This window comes from Cheilinus undulatus, linkage group 20 (genome assembly GCF_018320785.1).
Source record: "Cheilinus undulatus linkage group 20, ASM1832078v1, whole genome shotgun sequence".
NCBI lineage: Eukaryota > Metazoa > Chordata > Actinopteri > Labriformes > Labridae > Cheilinus > Cheilinus undulatus.
In genome coordinates, this window is record NC_054884.1 from 13,971,718 (window position 1) to 13,995,217 (window position 23,500).

The 23,500-nt window shown below is 40.2% G+C and overlaps 1 protein-coding gene across 5 annotated transcripts in view; it reads right to left on the reverse strand.

Moving 5' to 3' along the window:
• Positions 1 to 23,500, reverse strand: part of snx29 (sorting nexin 29) — a 257,459-nt gene that overhangs the window by 216,191 nt on the left and 17,768 nt on the right. For all 5 annotated transcript variants that reach the window (XR_005993473.1, XM_041815460.1, XM_041815459.1 and 2 more), the window contains exons 10-13: positions 23,090 to 23,186; positions 22,842 to 22,924; positions 5,420 to 5,483; positions 4,662 to 4,790 (exon numbers count right to left, since the gene is read on the reverse strand). Coding sequence is in view for 4 of the 5 variants with exons in the window: in XM_041815460.1 (XP_041671394.1) it covers positions 4,662 to 4,790; positions 5,420 to 5,483; positions 22,842 to 22,924; positions 23,090 to 23,186 (373 nt within the window). In the remaining variant the exon portion in view is untranslated. The remainder of the gene's footprint in view (positions 1 to 4,661; positions 4,791 to 5,419; positions 5,484 to 22,841; positions 22,925 to 23,089; positions 23,187 to 23,500) is intronic.

The following is a 23,500-nucleotide window of genomic DNA, read 5'->3' on the forward strand; positions in this document are numbered from 1 at the left end:
TAAAGGCTGTATTGTGGTAGGGTTTTAGGAATTTGTCACACAGAGAGTCATCAAAATCGAGGGACTCTTTCCTCTGATAAGAGGCCTGAGGAGAAACAACAGGGGGTCCACAGGTAATAAAAGCCCCTTTGACCCCTCCTCATTGGCCATACCATCGCCTGCTAGCAGCCTTGCACAGCAGCTGCCTTCTACTGTGTTGCCTTGTTTTCCCAGCTTCAGCTCAAGTTTTAGCGCAGTCAGCAACTACCTGGGAGTTTTCTTCGTCATTCCTTTCTTTGATGTCAAGGAACATCCTGATAGGAGAGCTACAGACAGCCCTCAGAATCTGAAGAAGGACACTGAAAGAACTCATCTTCTGCCTCCAGAAAGACAACAGAGCTTTGCTCTCATCAGAAAATTGATCCCTGCTGCCAAAGACTTTTCACTTTCTGGAAGAAAGCATGGTCTAACCTCTGCTCACTTCTTGGACACCAGACTCTAATCACACTCTCTGATACCAAGTAAAAGGCTCTGATCTGGGCAGAAATAGCTGTATGAAGCATTTCTTTTGCATTGAAAGCTGCTTTTGTTGTCTTATTGTCTCTGCTTATGTGTTGTTAATTTATTTTGCTGTGTCCATTTATATCCAGTACAGTGGCTTCATCTACATAAATACTAGTGACTGCCACTAGAATCATTGTCCAGCCACTGGGTTCCTGTGTGGTGAACTTACCTTACTGAGTTTGTAGCCAAGAACTTAAGCATTTCTCCCCATCTTTTTTCTAAGTACTATTGTCTTTGTTCTAGTCGGCCATTTTAAGAATGTCAGCTTTCCTCTTTGTTTCTCTCTTCCACTCTCACTCACACATTTGCCACAATTTTCTTTGCTTTGTACACAGTTTGTTGTAGTTCAGTTTTATAACAGTTATTTGTTTGATTGTCACTGACGGTAATTGATGCTGCTTTGTTAAATAAATTGTATTGTAGATTTAAAGAGGAGTTGTCTGTGATTACCGTGTATACACATTGCAAGGATCTGCTGGTTGAGAAGGCCATGTACAATCTCACACCTTCTATTAATTCAAATACCATTATATAATATTAATAATAATAATATTTTTTCAATTTTAAATCTGAGACTGAGTTTTGCTCCTTTTTGCTTGTTATTCTCTGTCTTCAGGGTGGTGTCCCATTATTGATCAATCTTGATAAATGCTTTATTTTAATAATAATAATAATCATTAACATTTATATCAATAATAAAAACTAGCCTTACAAATCCCAACATCTATATTCACACTTTCAAAAAAAAAAAAGCTTTTTCTTACCGTTATTCTAAAACTCCTCTTTTTTTGCCTTGTATCTTTATGTGACGAGAGCAGATGGCATCATCCACAAGTTTTAAAGAGTTTTGCAATGTCCATCCATTGGCAACGCAGTCTCGTAAGACCATAGAATTCTTGTGCCTTGGAGTTAGGTTTTGAAACAGCGTGTTTTGTGGCTGCGAAGGCCAATTCAGGAGTGACAAGCACGGCCACACATGTCACAGGTGTAGGCCACAGCCAGGGATATTGAGGACATGATGGTGGTTCGCTGCTTCCTCAGCCTTCTTTTCCTTTCTTGTGATTTGGCCAAGGTGGTTTCAGATGTCTGCAGCTCAGTGCGGAGTGTTTGCTGCCAAAGATGGCGATCTTGAGCAGCATCTTTCCATGTGGCTGGACTGATGTTAAAGGACTTGAGGTCTTGCTTGCAGACATCTTTGTAGCAGAGTAGTGGGCGGCCTACTGGCCTTTTGCCAGATGAAAGTTCTGCATACAGGATGTCCTTTGGCACTCGGCCGTCATCCATCCGACAGACATGGCCCAACCGGTGGAGACGTCGCTGCCTCAGGAGAGAAAACATGGTGGGAAGCTGTGCTTTTTCCAGGACTGCAGATTCATGATCCTGTCCTGCCAGGTGATGCCCAGAATGTGTCTCAGACAGCACAGGTGAAAGGAATTTAGCCTCTGCTCATAGTGTGAGTATGAGGTCCAGGCTTCACTGCCATACAGGAGTGTGCTGATAACACAGGCTCTGTACATCTGTACCTTAGTATGGATGGTAAGCTTGCCATTCCCCCATACTCTTGATGTAAGTTTTCCAAAGGTAGAGGCTGCTTTTCCAATCCGGCTACTGATTTCAGCATCCAGTGACAAGTTGTTAGTGATGGTAGACCCAAGGTAGGTGAAACTTTTTACATCTTCCAGTGTATAGTTGTTGATGGTGATGGAAGGTAGAGTTTCAGTTCCTTGTCCCATCATCTTGGTTTTGGTCAGACTGATGGTGAGGTTGAAGTCCTGGCATGCTTGACTGAAGCAGTCAATGAGGATCTGCAGATGTTCCTGGGAGTGTGCTGCCACTGCTACATCATCAGCAAACAGCATGTCCCGAACAATGAGTGACTTGATCTTGGTTTTTGCTTTCAGTCGGGAGAGGTTGAAAAGCTTGCCATCTATTCTAGTGTGCAGGTAGACTCCTCGGTTGATGTTCCAAAGGCTTGGCGCAGGAGGAGAGAAAAGAATATCCCAAACAGAGTAGGCGCCAACACACATCCCTGTCTGACACCGCAGCTGAGCTTGAAAGGGTCAGAATTACGGCCATCATGCCGAACAGTGCCCTTCATGTTAGTGTGGAAGGACTGAAGGATGCTGAGGAGTTTTGGGGGCAGCCTATTCGTTCTACCAGTTTGAAGAGGCCCCTCCTGCTTACAAGATCAAATGCCTTGGTAAGGTCAATAAAGGCCAAGTAGAGAGGTTTTTGCTGCTCTCTGCACTTCTCTTGCAGCTGTCTCAGAGTAAAGATCATATCCAGAGTGGATCTTCCAGCACGGAATCCAGCCTGTGACTCTGGGTAGAGCCTCTCTGCTAGGATCTGGAGTCTATTTAGCACAACTCTTGCAAAGAGCTTACCAGTGGTACTAAGTAGAGAGATCCCACAGTAGTTGTTGCAGTCGCTCCTATCTCCCTTGTTCTTATACAAGGTGATAATGTCTGCGTCCCTCATGTCCTGTGGGACAGAACTGGGACGTTCTTCCCAGCACAGGCAAAGGAGCTTGTGGAGTCTATGCAGAAGAGCAGGCTTCCCACACTTAAGGACTTCAGCTGTTATCCCATCGCTGCCTGGTGCTTTTCCACTGGTCAAGCTGTTGATTGCTTTACTTAGCTCCTCAATGGTTGGTTCCTTGTCAAGCTCTTCCATAACAGGTAGGTGATCTACGTGCCTGAGTGCTGCATCAGAGACAATGTTATCCCTGGCGTAGAGTTCTGAGTAGTGTTCCACCCAGCGATCCAGCTGTTTGGCGCGGTCAGTGATGGTTTCTCCTGAGGCTGATTTTAGTGGGGCAGTTGGGCGAGGTGAGGGTCCAAGTGCCTTTTTGATGCCTCCATACATGAGTCCGATGTTGCCTGTGTCAGCAGCCGATTGAATGTTACTGTAGATCTTAAGCCAGTAGTTATTGGCACAGCGACGGCAGGCTTGTTGAAGGGCCCTCCTTGAGGATCTGAGGGCCTGCAGTGTGTTGTTGTCTGGTGTGTGTTTGTTATTTAAAAGGGTGATACTTTTTGCCTCGAGGATTGGAGCCAACGTTATATTTGGCAAATCAATTTAAATTGTCCATATTTGTATTGATTTTTTAATTATATGGTATTTCGTATTACACCCCCTCATATAACAATATGGTTGACATAATTTTCCAAACTAGTTGATGCTCCCATTAAGAGTAAATTAGATGACAAAGCAGTGAACATTTTAGCCTGACCACATGTAAATGACATGTTGCTACTAAGACAAGCTCATCAAACAAGAACACAACAGTCAAAATATTGAAGTCAAGGCCAAAAAATGTAGTCTACAAAGCAATGTACACAATCCACTTCAAGTATACAGTCTTAAAGTAATGTGCTGAAAGCCAGAATGAGATAAAACTCATTTTTTCTGACCTTGAATTAAAGCAAAGCTCCAACTGAAACATCCCAAAATTTAATAAAAGGAGTAATATGCCAAATTAACCATAAAAGATCAATTTAGTCCTCCAATGTAAAAATTAAAATGATCATAAATTTTAGTGTGGAAATTTGTGTTGATCTCTTTTAATATATTGCAACCTCCATTGTATTAGCAGTCCATACATGCTGAACTTGAGCCTCTCCTCTGATCAATCCTCTCTGGTGGCTTTGCTCTACTGTAGGAGGCTACAATCTGAACACAGACTGACTGAGGCTTTCTGTTTAGACTGCTCAAGGGTGACTAATCCTCTATTTAAGGGCTCAGGGCTCAACTGAAGACTTCTGGCACACAGGAAATCAATTGTAGATGCTGAGCTGACGCATTCACTTACAGGGAAACAGTAGGTGGTCACTTATTGGGATAAAAGTGTGTGTGTGATTAAGTGGAGGAAATGTAACACACCACATGGCTTTGAAAGAGCTAAAGTCTCCCAAATTGATTAAAATTCGACTGTGAATACTTTTAATCTACAATCGAACAGAACAGGATACATCAAAAACAGTTCCAACAAATGATGATAATGACTTCCTCTAACTTGAAAAAGTAGCATCTACTTCCTGCTAACCTGATAGCAGAAATTACGCACGATTTTTGATTCTCAGAACTTGTTTGCCTACAGACATCCTGCTGTCTCTCACCTGGCCAGCGCCTGGACCTTGGCTGTGTGTCTCTCCTCCAGCTCAGCCAGCTTCTTCTTCAGCTGATCAGTTTCTTGCCTCAGGCCTGCAGAGTGCTCCATCTCCCCGTCCAGGAGGCTGCGGAGGGACCTGTCAAATATAACAAGCATGTAAACAAACTAAACCACTTTCACTGTCTTTATCCTCTACATTTAGACCTGCTAAATGTTGACACTCCTTTTAATGTAATTCTCATTAAAAAGTCAATCAGATAAACATTTCTAAGCTTCTTAAATTGTGGTAATAACAGACTGAGTCCTGCACACTCAGCTCAGAAGTAAAACGCTTTATCAAAAACACATCTGTGCCTGTGATCGCTCTTATCTGAACGCCTCGCACAGTTTATCATTAAAGTCTTAACACAGCTTGGCAGAAGAGTCACATTTATTTATGATTAATCACAGCAGCGTACAAACATAACACTATGTTTTTCTGTCATTAAATAGAATATTATTTCACTACGCTCTGCAGCGTGTGCTGCAATCCTTGTTTGCAGCTGTTAAATCAGTATAAATCACAATCTCTGGCAGCTTATTGCTAAAAAACAAAACACCACTAAACAGTTTCCTGCCCCCAAAGTCAGCATAAAAGAAATCTTGTCTCAGGGTACAAACAAAATAAGCTGACGCGATTAAAGAGAAAGGTCATCTGATATCTTCTCCCAGCCTGTTCCTGTGTATCTGTGTGTGAGAGGCAGATAAGGATACATCCCAACGTACGTGTTTTGTTCCTCCAGCTCGTCTTTCCTGTTCATCATGGCCACGATGGCTTGACGCAGCTCCACTGCAGAGAGAAAGAGAGAGAGCAGAGTCAGATTTCAACACTTAAACATCCTCTAATGGATTAAACACACACAGAATATACACACAGTCATTTGAACTCAAACTACATCCTGGCGTTTATGTGCCTCTGCAAAGTATCCAGCTGATGAACAGTGAAGGTCCAGTGGTGGGTAGAGAAGAAGGGCCGAGCTGGTGTCTGTGATAGTGAGATTCACAGGAATCTTAAAAGGTATGAACATAAGCACTACTCTCGTTTATAATTGATGCATACACATAAAACAGTTCTTAAAACTGGCATGTGACACTTCCCACACAAAAATCACATAAAACCCTATTTCATACAAAATAGACCATATACAACTTATCAAATGTTGAAAATTAGACATTTTCCTTCACAAGAAAATTATCAGCTCATTTTGACTCTGATGGAGGCAACAAAAGACTGGAAAAGTAAGAAGTGGTAATAAGAAAAAGATGGAGGAGGTTTTTTGCAACTAATTTGGATAATTGTAGTGGTGTAAAGATTATCTGATATGGATTGGTTAACCGATCTTAACGTCAAAGCTCTGAGTGTATCGGTCCGCAGAGCCCTGGTTTGGTAAAAAAGAGGCATGAATCGGTCTTTGGACTGGTTTTAACATAAGAGATCCATTCACTGAGGCTCTGCTGCTTTTTTTCATAGCCCGTTCTGCCATGCTCTGGCTCAGTGTCTTTACTCTCGCCCGACCCACTATGACCTTTAACATTTACTCGAGATTTCCGTTCTCCGCAGGTGCTCTCTAGGTAGCCTGCTGTGTTGCACTGGTAGTCGCCAAAATGTCTTTCAGTTACAATTCTGCACCTCAGGAATCAAGTCATGTGGACTTAATATGAAGGAAGGATAACTTTCAAAATAAATAAATCTCACCTGTTGAGACAGCAGAGCTAAAGTTTAGCTTAGATGCTAACGCTTAATGTAGCACAAACACACCTGAACATTAACACTTTTCTGAGTTAAAACAGCCCATTTTCTCACAACCGTAATGTGTGAACCAGAGTGATTGATTTGGTGACATAATCAATACGTCTGAGCCAACTGATTGATATTAAACACCGAGCTGGAGATCAATTGATCTCCAGAGGATTAACTGAAGAACGAAAACAAACCAAGAACGATCAGATGCAGAGAAAGAGGAGACAACAATGTTTTGGCGCCATGTAGACTGAATACTCACATTAAGAGGAATTATTGAGGAGAAATATAATGTATAGAAAGCTGTTTTTATTTTTAAATATTATTTTAACCCCTTATTCTCCTGTACCAGCAGACACACAGAGCTCTGTCTATCCAAATCTCCTTAATATTTTAAATCTGTTTTAATTTGTGCTTCTTGGTAAATTTTGATATCTAGTTTTTAGTGTTATCAGGATTAATAATGCCAAGGAAGTTACAGAAGGACCAAAATGTACCAGTAAAAACTCTTTTTAACATCTATCTGCCAAGTAACTGTCAAAGTGAGAAATCTGGGCATACGTGTGATTAAAACTTTCTTAAACATATTTTCAGAGTGTTTGCACAGGAGGCCTGGGATTAAGTCTCTCTTATAAATGAGCTCAAAATAAGCTCAGATTATTATGAAATTATCTTGTTTTCCACTTTTTTGCTCATTTTTGTTAACTCAACTCAAACTTTATTTATAAAGCACATTTAAAACAACCGGGGTTGACCAAAGTGCTGTACAGATCAAAGCAGTGCAGATACAATACCAAGATACATAAACACAGTGCAAATATATATATATATATTAAAAGTTAAAAATTAGTTAAGATTTTGCCAGATGTCTACTCAACCTTGATCAAAAGCCAAGGAGAAGAGGTGAGTCTTGAGAGATAATTTAAAAACCTCAATTGATTCCGCAGAGCGGAAATGCCAGGGCAAGTTGTTCCAGAGTCGAGGGGCAGCCGTCACAAAGGCTTGGTCACCTTTGGTTTTGTACCTTGTTTTGGGGGTGATCAACAACAACTGACTAGACGATCTCAGTGTTCTGACAGGGACATGGTAGTGGAGGAGCTCAGTCAGGTACTGGGGGGCTAGGCCGTTAAGAGCTTTAAAAACAAACAATAAAATTTTAAAATCTATTCTAAAAGCAACCGGGAGCCAGTGCAATGAAGCTAAAACAGGGGATATGTGGTCACACTTGCGTTTGCCAGTGAGGAGACGGGCAGCTGCGTTTTGTACCAGCTGCAGGCGGTGCAAGAGTGACTGGTCTAGGCCAATATATAGTTAAGGCAAAAAGTTATCTTAATTCCATAATCAGTTTGTACCAGACTGAATCAGACTGAACCGAATCGGATTAGGCCGAATCATTCTGTATTTTAATGAATCGTCCCACAGCACAACTACTCCGTATGTCTTTGGAAAGCTCTGCATGAGGTCCAGTGACCCTGACCTTTGACTTTCAATATGTATTAAGTTTATCAGTGAGTGGCGTGGACATTTTTGCTAAGTTTGCGCCAAGCCTTTTTAAGATTACAAAGGTAAGGGATGAACATGAGGCCCAATGACCTTCAAACTATGTCCTCCTAGATCTAACCTGTTCATCCCTGAGTCAGGGTGCACTTCCAGGTGTTCTCGAGATTTGGCCCTGTACACACTGTCGTTTCAAGCAGTGATATGTGTTCCTCTGTGACATTTGCCCTTCACTACAAATGTCATGGAAGCATAAAAAGTGGTCCCCTATCTGTGCAGGTTTTGGGGTAGTACCAGAGGTGCAACAAAGGTGTAGGTGGGATCAGAGGAGCACCTATTGAGTTAAGCTCTCTTGTGCTCCTGTAATGCCAAAACACAGAGTGAACTGACAGATGGGAAAACCAAATTGAATGCTGTTGCACTATCAATATGAATGTTTCAAGCTTTTTCATGGTGCTGTCGAGGAAATGCAATCTGAAGACACCTAATGCCTCCAGTCACGCTTGCAGAAAAGCAAAACAAACAAAATAAAGTTTTTACATGTAGAAATAACTACCCAAACTTGCTTGGTTAAAATGCAGTGCTTAAGATGAAATGCCTTCATAAAGTCCATCTCTCGTTACTTTATTTACCTGACAGAAGTTACAGATAACAATATCTTTCCTAGTCTGAGACAACACTTTTATTGCAACAGTAAAATAAACTTTTCGGAAGCTGCTGAAAAACAGTGCAAAAACAAACTAATGCAGGGGAGAAAAACACAGACTAACATGTTCATAAAGCTGTGCCTTGAGAAAACGTTCAATTAACATCTACTTGAAATTGCAGCAATTTTCTTCAACACATTATCATGTCTGGCAACCAAAAACACCATAATAACACGAAGAAGAAAAACACAATAACAAGTGAGTTAGTCAGCTTTAAATGTATCATAAGCAGCAGTTCTACAGAGAAGAAGTTTTTCATATTCATATTATACACTGCAGAGAAAAAAGAAAAACAAAATGTTCAAGGTTATTGTGGTTCATATATCTCAGCACAAACATCAGCCAGTTTTATTGTGTTACCACTCAGAACAGTCATGAGTCTGACACGCCGAGGCCCTGTGATGAACACGCAGATACATTCAGTGGATGCAGCTCCTCTTATTTTTAGAAATGAAGGAGACAAATCCTCAGGCTAAAAGCTGAATTTCTCATATTAACAAAAAAGAGGTTAACACATCACAGAAGTGTGAACATTAGATCTACACCATGCACATATAAAGAGAGACACTATATAAGTCAGATTTATTGGTCTTAAAATAATAAATCAAAACATCGCAGGTGCAAATTTAATTCAATAAGCAGCTTAGCTCTGCTTAATGAAAAATACCCTATCTGGAGTCAAAGTCCTTGTTGTGCAAACATACTCGGCCTATAAAGCTTATTCTGATTCTCACAGTTTCCCATGGTTGTGCATCTTTTTTGTCTCACAATTCAATTCATTTCCAATTATCCTATCAACAATTCAATCAAGTTCTATATCACAGTGCTTTTGGGTTGGTTGCATCCTTAATTTTCTGCACAAAGTGAAGACAGGCACTTAGATAAATACAAACTCTATTTTCAATCATTTTGAAAGAGCTTTAGAAATTCGTAACAGCATAAACGTCTTTAATTTGTAAACAAAAACAAGTAAATCATTTAGGTCAAGCCTTGGCAGGAAAATCTACAAACAGGAAGTACACAGTAAATGATTAATGACTATTATTATTGTTATGCATCACAAAAACAATTTCTTTCCACATCCCTAGTTATTCCAAAAGAGGAAACTAAGTAAGCTTCCTCATTTAACCTCTGTGTACATAGAGGGTTGGTAGTAGTTAGCTGTTGGTAAGGGTTCCATGCAACGTTGTCTAGATCATTTTAATAGCAGATACTTTCAAATATTATTACAATAAATAACTGTCCATTGTCCAACAGCCATCAACCAAGAGAAAACAAATATGGTTCTGATTACTTAAGCAAGCATGCCAGCCCAGTAGTTGGCCTAAGAGTCTAGGCAGTCTTAGCACCTCTAAATATCAGAAAAGCAAAACCAAAATCTCAGCCGGGCTTAATGATACCACCTAGCTATTAGATAAAACAGCAGGAAGGCAGAGAGGAAATAGAAGAAACACGAAGTTCAAATTTCCTACGACCAGCTGAAATATTCCCTCATCCAGCACCAAGATTCAGTCAAAGCAGCGAGAGCAAAATATTTCTTGAGTCTCATTTTAAAAAAATCTTGAAAAGCCCATCACCTGCCCACAGGCCCTCCAGCAGAATGGGTGGGGCTCTTGAAAAGCCAAATGAATGGGTCCTCCCCTGTTTGTTTGTTTGTTTGGTTGATTTGTTGGTTGGTGACCAGCAGCACTGATGCTAGGCATCCTGGCTAACAATTACCTAATATGAAGCTTAAAAGTGTGTGCAGTTGTTATTGGCTCTGAGGTTGAAACTTTTTGCCACTTTTTAACAGCTTTTTACCACTTTTCCCATTTATTTTCGCCACTTGTAACCCATTTTCACCACATTTTTGCCACTTTTAATCAACTTTTGCAAATTTTTTGCAACTTCAAACCCATTTCAGCCACTTTTTTGCTACTTTTAACCAATTTTTGGCACTTAACCCTTTAAGCCCGGGAGTCCCCCAATATGGGACCAGCTTCGCCTCCTCTGAGGAAAACATTTAAAAGGCAGTCTCAAAGTCCATCGTCACACACAGTTTGAAGCCCACAGATCACTAACAAGCTCAACATTTTCCACCCAAACAAAACATTACTCAGTAGAAACTACAGTTCCTCTAAACACAGTACTTTACTGCAAAGAAGGCACCCTCAATACTTTTACAAGATTTCATGCCAGTGACACAGGGGATACTTACTCTAAAATTGTAAACATTTTTAGGCAGGAAAAAAATCAGTTTGCTATTTTCCATCAGTCCCAGTAACTTCTACAGGGAAATCTGCTGAAATCTGTAAAGATTTATCTTTACATTGATGCCAAGCTTACTCATGTAGACTTTGTAGTTGCAGAGAAATACTCAGTGGTATTTAGGTATGTCATTTTCAAGCTTGAACACTGAAAAGGGGCCTAGGGATGAAAGGGTTAATGCCACATTAAACCAACTTCCCTCACTTTCTTACAACCTACAGTCCATATAAGTCACTTTGTCACCTTAAACCCATTTAAGCCAATTATTTTTCCATATTTACCCATTATTGCCATTTATTGCCACTTTTAACCCATTTTTGCCACTTTCAATCCATTTTAGACCTTCTTTCACCACTTTAAGACTATTTTTGCCATTTATATTCCCACTTTCGCCATTGTCATTAAAAGTGTTGATTTCATCTTTTTTGAGGCTTCAGTGAAATATCTTTAGCGATGCTGGCACCCTTAATTATGTTTTTATATTCTGTACAAGCATAAGTAGTATTTTTAGACAGAATATATCATCTTGCTTGCTCAATTTTAACAGTAAAATGTTTCCCTCATTGTGAATACTTGCTGTGGTGAATGTAAAAAGCACATAAACAATCATTTCACACCAACAGGGACTGTAATGAGGCCATACTGAAATACATGTACTTAAATATGGAATTGCCCCAACTTTTGCAGCTCTAAAAGCCTCCACTCTTCTTGGAAGGCTTTCCACAAGATGTTTGAGGGTTTCTCAACCCTTGGAGAATTTGTGGCCATTCATTTTGCAGGGCATTTATGAGGGCAGGCACTGAAGCAGGACAAGAAGGTCTGGCTCAACCTCCATTCTAGTTCATCCCAAAAGTGCTTGATGGGGTTGAGGTCAGGGTTCTTTGTGGGCCAGTCAAGTTCTTCCACAGAACTCCTCAGGTACAAGTACTGCTTCTATAAAGCATATTTAATACATGAGCTTGTAACTTTTGAGCTTCTAACATAATAACAGTGCTCGGTGTGACTGTAGCGGTCTTCTGCTCATAAAAAAAGTAGAATAAGAAACAACTGTGGATTGGATTATGGATAACAGTAAAGGATGTATCAAAAGGAGGACAATATGGACTGGCTTTCCCTCAGATAGAACTTAAGGTATGCATGTGATAACATAAATAAAATAAAATAAAATGTACACATTAGTTTTAGGGAATAAAAGGGGATAAAAGTGGTAAATCTTCAGTTTCAGGTTACTTTATTTGTACCCATAGGTAGATTTGTTTTGCAGTCAGTGAGATTACAACATCCATTTCAAAACGCAGATCACAGGACAGAAGCAACGAAAAAAAACACAGGAAAAAAAACAAGGAAGGTTATTTAAAACCTCCAAGACATAACAGCCCACCCCAACCCCTGAAAAGTGAAACAAAGGAAAAACATTAAAGCGCTCAAGGTTCCATCAATAAAGCAGAAATAGGCATAAAAGAGGGTGAAGTACCCTCCACTAAGATCAAATTAAAAACTCAGCAAGTCAATAGCTCTCAAAAAAGTCAGGGTAAAAACTAAGATTAAGATTCAAATATAGGAATAAATATATAAGTGCATGAACAAATAAATACATGTGTGCAAAAAAAGGCTACAACTTGTTCAGCTCAGCAATAGCAGCAGGAACACAGCTGTTTTTATACCATTTTGTTCTGCACCTTGGGACTAGAAACCTCCGTCCAGAGGGGAGAAGCTGAAATTCACTTTGCAAAGGGTGGGAATCATCATTTAAGGCAGAGTTAGCTATCCTCTGCAACTGCTTAGAATACAGGGATGCTAGATGGAGCTGAGGCTCACCAATCAGACGACTTGACCATTTCACTACCTGACTCAAGGAATTTTTAATCTTTCAGAGACGTGTGACTGAACCAAGACACCAAGGAAAAAGACAAGACTGATTCAATAAAAGCACAATAGAACATGGTCACTAGTGTTCGGTCAATGTGAAAGTGCGACAATGTCCTCAAACAATATAAATGCTGGTGAGCCTTTTTACACACCACTTCACAGTTAGCTTCAAAGTTCAGTTTTGAATCAATGATCGTCCCAAGGTATTTATATGACTGCACACACTCAATGGTCTGACCTTTGATTGAAGTTAAACAGTTTTGTTGAGGTCTCTTCCTAAAATCAATCAACATGTCTTTTGTTTTCAATGTATTCAGCTGAAGGTACGACTCTTCACACCAAGCAAAAGCAACAAAATCATCAGCAATTCAACAATCTTGTAAGCAATGATGCAAAGATAATGAGCAAATGTTATCCTATTGTAGACGTCAGGATTTACGTCGTTAAAATCAGCTCAGGGTGTCAAACTAGATGACAATGTACAAAAAATTCTGATATGCTGGTCTTGTTGAACCGTGGTCGCAGGGCGTCTTGGACGCATCGTTAATTACGTCACGCTACAAGACGGTTTGTTGTTCCTGACGCTCTAAATCAGGCGAGAGTTTTGACAATGAGCTGCGACACTGCAGTCGGGCTTAAATCTGACTGAATTTGTGTAGTCTGAGCCGGCCGTAAGCAACAGTCAGAGGAAGTGTACGAGTTTAAGTCTTCTCCAGGCTGATTGTTAATCTTAAACATGATGCTACAAACAGGTTTGGACCAGGTGTCTGCTAGGTGACTTGTTGCTATAGCAACTCTGAGAGGTACATGTGAAGGTGTCAAAGCCCCTAACTAGGCTGCTACCAAGAATTACAAAAATAAAAACCAGGACAGCAGGAATTAATCAACCTTACACTTTAAACACACCCAGCTTACAAACAAACACTGAGAATCCACAACTCATTTCTCATCACAACTAATGTGAGGTGTCAATGGAGCCTCGGACACAAGTAGGTCTGCTCCAGCCCTGAGCTAAGAGCCTGGTTAGAGGAGGAGGAGAGTGATGGAGGAAGTGTATTATCTCCACGGCTCCGCTCTCCACATCAGCAGGCCAGAAATAAGTGTGACCTTTAGTCCGACCACGCGTTCACAGCAGGTGCCACAGACGAGCCATTAGGGACTTCAGTGGAGCCAGACGCCCTTCTGTCCTCCCAGGGGGACGTGGAACAATTACAGCACAAGTGTGTGTTTGGGTGGAAATATATGCGTGTAACTTTGTGCTCGCATGTGTAAGGCCAAACCTTTGCTGAGAAAAAGTAAGTGCATGCGTGCATGCGAGTGAGTCTGTGCTTGTCGCCCATCCACCAGAACCGCACACGCTCTTGCTCAATTGTTCCAATAATAGACGCATTAGCAGAGAGCCAGGCCATGTAATGGAGGTGCCTTGTGAATTATAGACTCCATACTCTCCAATCAATGCTCTGCATGGTTCACAGGCAGCCACATCCGGATGGAAATCACTGAAGGATCTCTCTCCAGCTCTGTTTGGCTCTCAGTTTTTCACAATAATCCTTGGAGCCCATCAAGTTTTGAATTCCTGCATGTCTGACATAACATCTTGTACTAATGAAACTTCACTAACACTGTATCCTACATTTACCATAATGCAACTAAATACTGCATTTATTAGTACCCACTTCTTTGGAACTCCTCATTTTCAAGTTTTTAAGCTTTTTATTTAAAAATGTCAAGTTGTAATAACCCTGTCACAATAACATCACCAGAGGTTTTACATTCCATCCAGAGCCCTTACACTGTATGAAACTAGGGATGTTCCTACACGGCCAATTTCAGAGCTGATTGCATGTAAAAAATGTAAAAACACTCAGAAAATTCTGCCAGACTTCAGTCCTCCTTGCATGTCAACATGCACATCTAGTCATGACGGCTATCCCAGCAACAAATGATGTAGTGCGCATGGGCTACTCTCGTGCAGGCCACCGCTGCCTTAGGCCAAGAATGGCAGAGCTATATGTGAAATTGATGCCAAGGCCACTCAGGAGAAGTGCAAAAACAACTTCTGTGCCAAGACAACCTTCGGTGTGACTCTTTGGGTTTGTTTTAAAAAGAAATATAGGCCAGTTCCAATTAAACTTCTGTTTTCCTAAGGCTACATCTGAGCTAATGGCTACCACAGCAGCAGCCCTTGGATACACCGAAAAACCGTAACCGTAATGATCATATACCCATGCTGAAACAGCAGGAGAAGAGCAAAAACATCTTTTCTGTCACAGAAAACTTTCAGTGTTTAAAAATAAATGTTGTCCAATTTTGACCAAAGTGTGGCTGTCCCTAATTCAGAGGTAATCACACCACTAGCAGTCACTGTATACAAGCATTCACACAAGAAGCTACCCTTTCCCCGTAACTATCACATATTTATGCTGAAGCAGGTCAACAGAAGAGTGAAAAAATATTTCACAACATGAAAAGCTTTTAGGGTTGTTTTATTCTTTATTTCATACAGAAATGTGGTCAAGTTCTAGTCAAACGGACACAGTTCTAAAGCTTTTTCTGAGGAGTGGACGCAGCTATTACTAAGAGCTTTCATTACGACACCTCACCCATACTGCAACTCCGGATGGTATGGCTCTGAAAGTAGAGTCAGTCACTCAGTCAGTCAGACAGACACACACACACACAGAGCCATGTGTAGGGCTGACCTCAGCTGTCAATAGCAGTAGATGAGATCAAAGTCGGTTATCACTTAAAGAGGGGGTTTTATACTTTTCCAATTTTTAAAACATAAATATAAAGTCACAATGTTGGGTGTGCATACTCCATGTATGCAAATTTTTAAACCGCAAGATAAACATATGTAGCAGTAATCTTGGAATTAGGGTTAGGGTTCGATGGAGCGAACTGATGAGGTCATCGCAATAGGATCTCCTGACTGGTTCGTCCGTGCTGCCGGCAAAGCAGAACAGACCGCCTCCACAAGACCTTTTAGCCATTTAGCAACACAGTAATTAAACACTTACCAAACAGATATGTCCTGCTCTATCCTTCGCTGCTGCTGGTTTTCTTCCCCCTCTCTCTCTCTCTCCAAACTATCCGGATCAGACTCCAGGTCTAACACGTACGGACACATACCAAAATTCGCCATATTTTACTCAGTCGGGCCGGTTCATTCAAAGTTTACAAGTACTAGCATAGCAACATAGCCACATTGTAGGGGACGGGTACAAAACAATGAGTCCCGCTGCCTGCCAGCCTCCAGAAAATCATCCAATCGGAGGAAAGCAGCTCTGTGGAGGGGGGGAGTGTTAAAGAGACAGCAGCGAAAACGAAGCATTTCAGACAGAGGTTAAAATAAGGGTTTTTCAGGACGCCAGTGTGAGAAACATGAGGAGTTTTTTGAGCTTTAAACCATGTAAAGCTACTACATGGGTATCAGAGAGATGGTGTAAAGCCTTGAAAAAAGGCATAATACCCCCTCTTTAAACAAACGACTACATAAATATTCAACAACAATGACCCATCCCAGCCTCAATGATATTCGAAAAAACCTTTATCTCTTTGATCAATTTTCACTTTCTGCATTGGCCTCATAGTTTAACACCACAGGCTGACACTTGCCAGTTGCCTTTTTTTCTTTGTTTTCAAAGTTTGACATGAGGTGTTTCTAATAGATACAGACATCAACCAATCTAGAATCAATAAAAAAGTCAATATTAATCACTTGGTAACATTCGACAAAGTAAAAGTGAGGAAAAAAAGCCTTACAAGCAGAAACACTGAGCAGAACCAGACAAATGTTGAACAGCTATCTGCTGAGACAGTGGGGGTCCTGCCTTTAATCAAGCTTATATTCATATGTTGCTTTAATTGGGTCAAGAGCTAAGACAAGACCTGATTGAACTAAGATTAACATCTGCCAGAGAAATTTACAACACCAGTTCCAAAAAAGTTGGGGCGCTGCGTAAAATGTAAATAAAAACATAATGTAATGACTTACATATTTTGTAAACCTACATTTTATGCACAACAACACATAAACATGTCAGATGTTAAAACTGACACATTTTACCATTTCATGGAAAAATTAAACATTTTGTGACTAACGGTTTTCAAAATATTTACATACATACAAAGAAAAAGTCCATGCGCTTTTTTTGCAGTTGTACCATTCCTCAAAGCAGTATAGACACAACTGGTCGACTGCCCCTAAGGGTTAAAGAGGCAGAGTCACTGTAGAACAATCTGTGAAAAATATTCCTCAATCTGAAATTATGAAAATGTTGAATATCCCACCATTCACAGTACATACTTGCACCAAAAGATTCAGAGAATCTAGAAAAATCTTTGTGCGTAAGGGATAAGGCCAAAGGTTCTACACCGTTCGCGTGCCATCCACAAATGGAAATTAAAGCTGTGTCATGCGGTAAGGCATATGTGAACACAGGTCAGAGATGCCGCCATCTTCCCTGGGCCAAAGCTCACTGAAAAAGGACTGAGGCAAAATGGGAAACTCTTCTGTGGTCAGATTAATCTAAATTTGAAATATTTTTTTAGGAACCACAGATGCCGTGTCCTGCAGACTACAGAGAGGAACCATCCAGCTTGTCATAAGTGTAGAGTTCAAAAGCCTGCGGCTCTGCTGGTATGGGGTGGCATTAATGTCTCTGGTGTGGGCAGCTGACACATCTTGAAAGGTGCAATCAATAATGAAAAGTATGTAGAGGTTTTAAAGCAACATACACTCCCATCCAGACAATGTATTTTTCATCAAAGGCCTTGCATATTTTAGCAACACAATGTTAAACCACACATTGCATCATCAAGACCACAGCCTCACAGTAGAAGATCCCGGGTGCTGAACTGGCCTGCCTGCAGTCCAGACCTTTCACAGATAGAAAACATTTGGCACTTCATAAAAGGAAAAATCCTGCAAAGATGACCCTGGACTTTTGAGCAGCTAGAATCATACATCAGACAAGAATGGGACAACATTCCTCCCCTCAAACTTCAGAAACTGGTCTCCTCACTTCCTAGATGTTAACAGACTTTTGTTTAAAGGAGAGGGGATGCTACACAAGGGTAAACATGGCCCTGTCCCTACTTTTTTGAGATGTGTTGATATTTTAAAAATCTACCATCCAAGATGTTGTTTATGTATTATTGTGATTAAAATAGATGTTTATGAAATTTGACATTCATTGCATTCTGTTTTCGTTTTTATTTTACACGTTGCCCCAACTTTTTTGGAATTGTGGTTGTTGAATAAGTTCCCTTATTTTCTTCCTCTTCTTTCTCTGTAATAGTGAAGGTGCAATTCCTCTCCTCTGGTTGTAAAAAAAAGTCTCTCATTCCATTTTTTTGTGTTGCATCCTGAGTGTAAAGCAGGCATCGGTTTTGGTCATGATGGATTTCTGTTGGATGTGAGAATCCCGTTGATCCAGAGGGGCTGACATCAAATCCTGATGTTACAGTGATGTGACAGAGTTTCAGGCCATATTTGACTTTTAACTAAAACATCTTCTTTGACTAAGGTCAGCTCTTTTTCACTGCTCTGAGGTCTTAAGGCTCTCTGAACCTGGGAGACCATTCCTTCCTCCTCTGCTTCAGCTATTTTATGATCCTCGGCTCTCTCTGTGACCCAGTGGCCTCCTCTTTCTGGGGGCTAATAGATTGGATGAGGAGCTCAATCGCAGCCCTTACAGGCAGGGCGATTCACCTTTACTCCCCCATTACACACATTCACTCACACACTAACACCATCCAAGGAATCTAATGGAAGCAGCATGGGTATGTTCCAGTCTGATTACCTGCAGGTCACCCAGCCAAACACCAACCTGTGAATAAGTCATACATATTCAACAGTGCTCCTTAAGCTTTTTTGATCTTATATTTAAAAAACTGACATCTCAGAGCTGATGAAATGGCACTTACAGCGATTTTTAAGTTGAACACCTTTCTTTCTTTCAATCAAGCCTTTGAGGGCAGCAGGTGCACAGTAGAACATGTAAACACTGGGGCAACAGTGCCATCTGGTGGACACTTTGATATAAAAGGAAGTTTGAAAAGTATGGCTCTGGGTATCACTCATCCAGACTACTGATAGAGGACTTTCATTGCAAAAAGAAACAAAGTCTTAGAGGTTTGATTAAGTGTGCATTAGACAGCATCTGCTTTAGACATTTTAAATGAAACCAGGCTGAAGAATTCAACAGGATTCATTACCATCAAAAAACCTCTTTGTAATAAAGAGATTCACAGTTTGGTGAAAAAGTGAAAACATTTCAGCCCTAAATCACACCAAATGTATCAATTTCTCGTACGGATAATATTTACAGCTGTGTAGGCAGTTTCCAAAGCCAAAATATTAGTTGTAAATATCAGCAGAAGTTTTCAGATCTGCCCATACCAATAATTTACTTTTTAAGCTAATATCTGCTCATACCGATAATATGGTGCACCCCTAGAATAAAGTAAACAAACACATCGAAATACTGCTAAACAGTGCTGTTTCCATGAGATGCTATCGGTAAGGTTAGTTATCAGTCACAGAGCAGTGTGGCAGCATGGCAGTGCTCATTAAGTACAGCTAAAGGGGTTACTAGTAATAGGCAGCTGGGTTACAGTTTAGACGGAGCATCTGACTAAAATTGTGGGCTTGAACTGATACAGAATTTTAAGAAATAGTTTAGCCGAAAAGTTATTCTGGTGCTAGCCAGCAAGTCATGTGCACCTCTTGTTACAACTGACCTTTGACAGCACATAAGTGAAAAGATTCTCCAACATTCAAATAGTCAATCATTCACTGAAGTTTGAAGATGTCCAAAAGATTTTATCTTAGCTTAATAATATATTTTTCTATTATTATATGTTGCCAGCTAGAAAGCTGTTTGCTAACCACCATTAGGTAACAAAAAAGCTTCAGAGTCTGGCGACACAACTGTAGTTTCACAGACAAACATAAGAAATTACCTTCTACATTTTACAATGTAATCAATCAGTTATAAAAGCTATTTTACTAGACACTGCTGACTAAAAAAGGTCCTTTCATAAGCTAAATAAGTTAAATCAAAAGCTAAGTCTGTTAGCTCGTTTACGGTAATGTGCTAGCCTGAGTTTCTGTTGGCCAGAATTTGCCGGTCTTCAATTGGTTTTACAGGCAGAAATCTGGCATGGCTGGATTTACTGTTACAGTGGAGGTTACAGTTATACCATCATGAGGAGCAATATGGGACAAATGATGGTAAGACTCAATATTCATTTGTAATGTGGCTTTTAACATGGTTTATAGTTATCGGAGCACTGGTTAGTTATTTGCTTGGACGTTTTGTTGGTGTTTTCAGTAAAGAATGGTAGTTGGCTGCTCTAAGCTGTTAAGTTATGGTAGCAGCTAATGGGCTAACTTAGAGCTAATGGTGCAAGCTGTGGTGAAGCTAAGTGTTGCTGTTTATGTGTTAAACTCATGTTTACTTTTGGCTCGGTTTCTACACCGCTTTCCACATTATTAAGCAAATGACATTTTTCTCTTATTTTCCAAAATATTTATGCAAATAACAGTCAAGAGTGTTTTTCAAGTCATCAGCCATTAGAGCATAATTCAAATTCTTTTGAACAAACTTCATAATGATAACAACTATTTTTTTTAAATAAAAATCCCAAAATGCACTTTTCCACATTATTAAGCACAACAGAGTTTTTAAACCTTTTTTTTGGTTGTAAAGAACTGAAAATCGTCATTTGTTGAATTTGCAGCATTGCAGCATTTTGCAGGTCATATTTACTGAAATCAAAAGCTATTTCAATCAAAAACATCTTAACATGCCAAGTTACACGTTAATATAAAGACCACTTTATGTGATATCACCTTCGCAATTCTTGCATCCATTGAACTTGTGAGTTTTTGTTGAGTTTTGCATCAATTTCTTTGCAAGATGTCAGAATATCCTCCCAGAGCTGCTGTTTTGATGTGAACTGCCTCCCACCCTCATAGATCTTTAGCTTGAGGATGCTCCAAAGGTTCTCAGTAGGGTTGAGATCAGGGGAGGATGGGGGCCACACCGTAAGTTCCTCTCCTTTTATGCCCATAGCAGCCAATGACACAGAGGGATTCTTTGCAGCATGAGATGGTGCATTGTTATGCATGAAGAAAATTTTGCAACAGAAGGCACAGCTCTTCTTTTTTACCATGGAAGAAAGTGGTCAGTCAGAAACTCTATATACTTTGCCGATGTCATTTTCACACCTTCAGGGACCCTAAGGGGCCTACCAGCTCTCTCCTCATGAATCCAGCCCAAAACAGGACTCCGCCCCCTCCTTGCTAATATCACAGCCTTGTTGGGACATGGTGGCCATCCACCAACCATCCACTACTCCTCCATCTGGACCATCCAGGGTTGCACAGCACTCATCAATCAACAAGACTGTTTGAAAATGGGTCTTCATGTATTTCTGGACCTGCTGCAACCATTTGTGCTTGTGAGCATTGGATAGGGCGGCCAAATAGTAGGTTTATACACGACTGCAGGCCTCTGGAGGATCCTACACCTTGAGGTTGGTGAGACTCCAGCAGCTTCAAATACCTGTTTGCTGCTTTGAAAGGGCATTTCAGCATCTGCTCTCTTAATCTGATGAATTTGTCTGGCAGAAACCTTCCTCATTATGCCTTTATCTGCATTAACCCATCTGTGCTCTGAATCAGCCACAAATTTCTTCACAGTACGTTTATCACAATAAATTTTTCGTAAAATATCTAATGTTTTCATTCCTTGTCCAAGGCATTGCACTATTTGACACTTTTCAGCAGCAGAGAGATCCTTTTTCTTTTCCATATTGCTTGAAACCTGTGGCCTGCTTAGTAATGTGGAAAAGTGCATTTTGAGGTTTTCATATTTAAAAAAAAGTAACGGTTATCATTATGCAGTTTGTTCAAAAACATTTGAATTATGCTCTAATGGCTGATGACTTGAAAAACACTCTGTCATTTGCATAAATATTTTGGAAAATAAGAGAAAAATGTAATTTGCTTAATAATGTGGAAAGTGGTGTAGTGTCTCGGTCTTGGGTCAGGTTTGGAAAGGAGGAAGAAGAAAATATGTCCCCACTCCTGTTTTAGTGCAGACTTGAAGCTGCATCACAGGATTTCTGTCTAATGCGTTTTGTTGATATCAAAACCGTGTTATTTGTCACACACTGCTACCTGAATTAAATTTCTGATAGGTGTTATAATGGCCAACATTCTTGAGGACTTATGGTCATTTTGGACAAAGACAAAACAGTCAAATTATGGCGTTAGCATGAAGCGAGCATACTGAGATGTACACCAAGGTCCATCTGTGGTTCATATATCCATTCATCCATTTAAGTTTTAAGAATTTTGTTCATCCTCAAGTAAAGTCTTATTTAAATTCACTGCTTATTCTTGATCCAAAAAACAGTACATAAAGAATATCACATAAGAGTATAAGATTTCAGGGAAAGACAAGAATTAAAACATGAAATGCATTATAAAGACTTGTGGATAGCAGTTCCATTCAGGGAATAGTACCTAAAAATGTCGGTAGAAGAATGAGAGGTAACTTAAATCAAAATGAGGATATGAAATTCACAAAGTGGTGAGTTTCTTGTTTTTACTTACAAGGAAAAATGCTATCTTTAGCCACCAAAGAAATTAGCCCTTTACTAAAAAATGCCATTTCTTGTGATGAAGTCACCTGTTGCTAGGCAAATTAATTCAGTGTTTCTGTAACCAGTGAGCTGGATGTCATTTTTAAGAATCTTTTACCAGTTTTTTTGGCACAGTGTTAGTTTTTAGCTTATTATGAGGTCTGACAAACAAAGAGTACAGTTTAGACAAGATCTCCCTGTATGCAGAAAAAAGTGGTGTTTTTGTTACCTCTTCTTTGTGTATTTTTTTATAGTAACTATTTGTTATGAGTCAGGATCTATGGAAAAACTCTTCCACTGTATTGATGCTGCCTCACATGTGGGAACATCCACAATGATTTATTACACAGAACCGGTTTGAGTCAACCAGGAGAGCAGGAGCAAGGAAGAGATAGTAAACAGCTGATGAGGAAGGAGAAACACTCACCCACTGTCATGGACTCTGGAAGAGCAGATGTTGGCAGTGAAGTGGAAAGTGGAGCGGACTGTGCTGGTGGACTGGACTCCATACTGAAACACATAACACAGACACTCCTTGAGTTTATCTATCATGAACTTTCTTAAGAAAGCAAAAGATAAGCAAAAAGGGAAAACTTGAAGGAGAAAATATTTTCCTGAATTGCAAATCATTTACACAACAATGCATGTTTCCTGCTTAAAACAATGACAGCTTACCCGAACGTTAGCATGGACCCGCTGCCCTCGCAGTTTTCCACAGGCCCTGTTGACTCACACTGAGCAGGAAATGCAGCCGTGTCTTCCACAGAGCTCACTGAAGCAGAATGAAAGTGAAAGTGAAGGTTAACAGGAAAAGTCCCGAGATTTTCACCAAAGACATTTGATCGCTGCACCAAAGCTTCAAACAGCTGCTGTCAGCACTATAGAGGCTAACACAAGGAAGGTAACTGCACCATCAGGCTGTTTTCAAGCATGGATTCTGGGACATTTTAAAAGTATTTCAGGAAAGCCTGCCCCTAACTGGATGTTCATAAGGAGGAATTATGCAATTTGGAGGCCAAATAAAGGTAGACAAAAACCTGTGTCTTTTCTCCTCTCATGAAAAAGAGGGAGTAGGGGGATGTAGAA